The 3,581-nt window shown below is 31.2% G+C and overlaps 1 protein-coding gene and 1 long non-coding RNA gene across 2 annotated transcripts; both read left to right on the forward strand.

Annotated features, from left to right (window-relative positions):
- Positions 1-1,733, forward strand: LOC120084613 (two-component response regulator ORR25-like). Its single transcript, XM_039040420.1, has 4 exons — positions 1-343; positions 432-514; positions 651-1,556; positions 1,695-1,733. Exons 1-4 carry the CDS (start codon positions 1-3, stop codon positions 1,731-1,733), a joined length of 1,371 nt encoding a protein of 456 aa, XP_038896348.1.
- A 255-nt stretch (positions 1,734-1,988) lies between these two features.
- LOC120085253 lies at positions 1,989-2,896 on the forward strand. Its single transcript, XR_005483854.1, has 2 exons — positions 1,989-2,108; positions 2,530-2,896. It is a non-coding gene; the product is annotated as an uncharacterized LOC120085253 (long non-coding RNA).
- The last annotated feature ends 685 nt before the right edge of the window (positions 2,897-3,581 follow it).

Raw genomic sequence — 3,581 nt, forward strand, 5'->3', positions numbered from 1 at the left:
ATGGCTCATAATTCCAATCATGAAGAGGAAAGGGAAGGTGGATTTGGTGGTGTTAAGGGTTCTTGTGATTATATTGTTCAATCTCCAAATCAATCCTTACAATTAATTCCACACCCTATTGGCTTCAATTCCTCTACCTCTGCCAATGCCAACTCGGTTCAAATTTCGACCAGAATCGATGATCGTCGGGTTAGAATTAAAAAACGTTCTTCAAAACCTAAAGCTTCAAAGAAGAAAGATGGTTATCATCAACGTCAAGGAGCTAAGAAGCCACGCCTCATTTGGACACCAGAACTCCATCAACATTTTCTTGAAATTCATAATCGCTCACCATTACATGAAAGTAAGCAGCTTCTTTTAGTTATATATATATGTATATCTCCATTTAAAAAAGAAGCTCATTTGATCATTTGTGTTCTGGATTAATGTAGGACTTTTCCCTAAGAAAATCTTGGAGCAAATGAGAAAAAAATTCCCCTTTATCACTAGAGAAAATATTGCCAGCCACCTCCAGGTAGAAGTTTATGAAGTTTTTTTTTTTTTTTTTTTTTTTTTTAATTTTATAATTTTAAATACGAGTAGTGTATAGTAGTGTAGTAGTGTACTTGTATCGCGTTTAATCTAAAATAAATTTTGGTTGATGAATGCAGAAGCATAGATTGTTTCTCAAGAAGATGGAAGAGAATTCAGCAAAATCCACTTCCAAATTAGCACCTCCCAAAGTTCTCAAAGTACCTAATTCCCAGCCAATTCCCAATAATACTTCCAATTCCAATTCCACAAACCCTAATTTTCAACTTATTCCCCAAAGCCATTCCATTTCTACAAATCCTAATGCTCAGCTAATTCTCCAAAGCCATTCCAATTCCACAAACCCTAATTCTCAGCTCCTTCTCCAAAGCCATCCCAATTCCACAAACCCTAATTCTCAGCTCCTTCTCCAAAACCATCCCAATTCCACAAACCCTAATTCTCATCCTACTCTACCAAAAAAACCCCATATTATCAATGAGACATGGCTAAACCACGAAGTGCATTTCCTTTTTGATCAAACCAATCATGCTTCAAGTCAAACAATGATGGAGCAGAAGCAGCCTTCATTCAACATTAATAATATTAATGTTAATGGAGGAAGCAACATTTATTCAAATATGATAAATGTTTGTGAAATCCAAGAAAACCCTAATTGGACACTACCAATAAGGCAATCATCAATGGCAGCAACTAATGATCTTGCTTTTAGTATTAATCTTTATCCTCCTCCAACTTCAGCCAATCAAATCTCTAATATTGATGGTAATGGTGTTGGTATTGGGCTTCATCCTATCATGAATTATAACTCTGTTGGACGTTTGAATAATTATACTAATGATTACTTTCTTGGCACCCTCCCAAACTTTGGTTTTGGAGATTATAACATGAATTTGAATTTTGATCATGTACAAGTTGATCATGGGCATGGTCTCAACAATGATATGTATTGTCTTGGAAGAAGCTATTCTCAGACTTTTGATTTTGGATATCCTTCCAACTTCAATCCCATCAATGATTTTCAGGTAATAATTAGTTAATTAAACTCTATTTTTACTTCTTGAATAAGAAATATATTGGTGGACATTTTTGGTGCATCAAATCATCACTTGTTTTTGTAGTTATATGTATCTTTAATGACTTTCATATAGCCTTTACATTAGTGCATTTTGACCAATATTGTTACTTTGACAGACCTTTGATGCACTAAATCATCACTTACTTTTGTAATTATGATACATTTTTAACGACTTTCCTCTAGATTTTATATTCATATACTCATTGTTTTATTGGAATGCATGAATTTTAGATTGGGGTACGATAAGTATACTATCAATGTATTATGAATGTATTAATTTAGTTGAGATATTTGGGTGTAGTTAAGTCTCTTTATGGTCATTTATTTTACTCAAATATAAGAGAGATGAAATAATTTTGGATATATATTATTTTGCAGATGGACTTTGAACAAAGTCTTCAATCTATATTGTACCCATCTGTTAATCATATGAAGGGTGATCCCACATTGCAACAAGGTTTTGGTGGTTACCATCATCATTTATTGCCACAAACTTTTGGTAATCACCATCTTCCCTTTCTGCTTAATTATTTGTGTTTTCTTTACTTCAAATTTGGATAAAATTGATCGATTAACATTAATGAATAACCTTTAATTTGTTCTAAAGGAAATCTTTGTTTTTCATAAATTAATCTTTAATTCGCCCCTCCTTGTAATTAGTCTTTTGTGGAATGTATATGTTCTGGATTCGAAGCGGCTAAGAATATGTCAACTATTGATCTCTCTTCCTTTAGTATCTTTCAAAAGAAAATAAATCAATTTTTAAGAAAACAACATTTACAGTTAGTTTGAATGGAAATGCATTAATTTGTTCTCCTCGGTTCACTTACTATCCCATAGCCTCTAGTATATTGTTTAAAAAAATGCATTAATTTGTTCTTAATTTGTTCTCTCCTTTTTTTGGATGGAACGTATGAAAGTGATTCCAGACAATCAATGGATGGAACATATGAAAGTGATTCAAACAAATCAAAGGGTGGAACATATGAGAGTGATTCAAGAAAATCAAAGGGTAGAACAACAATCAAATTTCACAAAGAGGAATGAATATTTTCCATCTAAAGGTCAGCCATAATCACTAATGAAGGGATGGAAATGGATCAAATTGACATTTGCTCGAAGGGTAGAATAGTCTTTATGTTTGAGCTTGGTTCAAAAATTATTGTACACATAAAATTTCTGTCATTTAGTTATGTTTGTAGAACCTTTTCTTCATCTTCCTAGTTTGGTCTGTCTATTTTTAGTTATTGATATGAATAAACTAAATAACTATCTCTATTTATGTGATATTATCTTTTTTTCTTTTTTGAATTATGTTCTTTATGTCTATGAATGTTATATATATTGTAGATGTTAAATCTCAATTTTCTCATTGAGTAATTTGTTTGTTTCTTGAATATCCATGAATGTTATGGATTGTAATTTGTTTGTTTTCTTTTGTCATTAGGTAATTTTTTTATTGAGTATCCTAAGTTGTATTATTTATGTTATTTACTGTGATTTGATATTCTGCTCTCTCCCTTTAGTTGAGCTACAATATTAGTGAACCACTCAAATCTCTATGTTGATTCTTTACTTTTACGATTTTCTATTTTCCTTTGATGGTAGATTTCTTCTTGAAACTCTCCCCACTCAATTGAAATATCCAAGCTATTTTAAGACGATCGAATCATAAAGCTATGTTACTTTTGTTTTGAGATTGATTCAATCTTATAGGATATATATCATTTTTCTTAACAATATACTAGAGGAAATTTGGATTCATGTACTAAGATATCTCAACTAGATTCACAGATTTATACATCTTTGTAATCTTAAATTACATTATGTGGTTAAAAGAAAAAAATAATTTTTAGGGACCAAAGAAATGGAAAATGGTCCCCAATAAAATCATGTATATATATATATATATATATATATATATTTTGGTAAGGCTAGGGGGTGAATTCCCAATAATCTCTCATTTTTTTCA

Source organism: Benincasa hispida, chromosome 9 (assembly GCF_009727055.1).
Source record: "Benincasa hispida cultivar B227 chromosome 9, ASM972705v1, whole genome shotgun sequence".
NCBI lineage: Eukaryota > Viridiplantae > Streptophyta > Magnoliopsida > Cucurbitales > Cucurbitaceae > Benincasa > Benincasa hispida.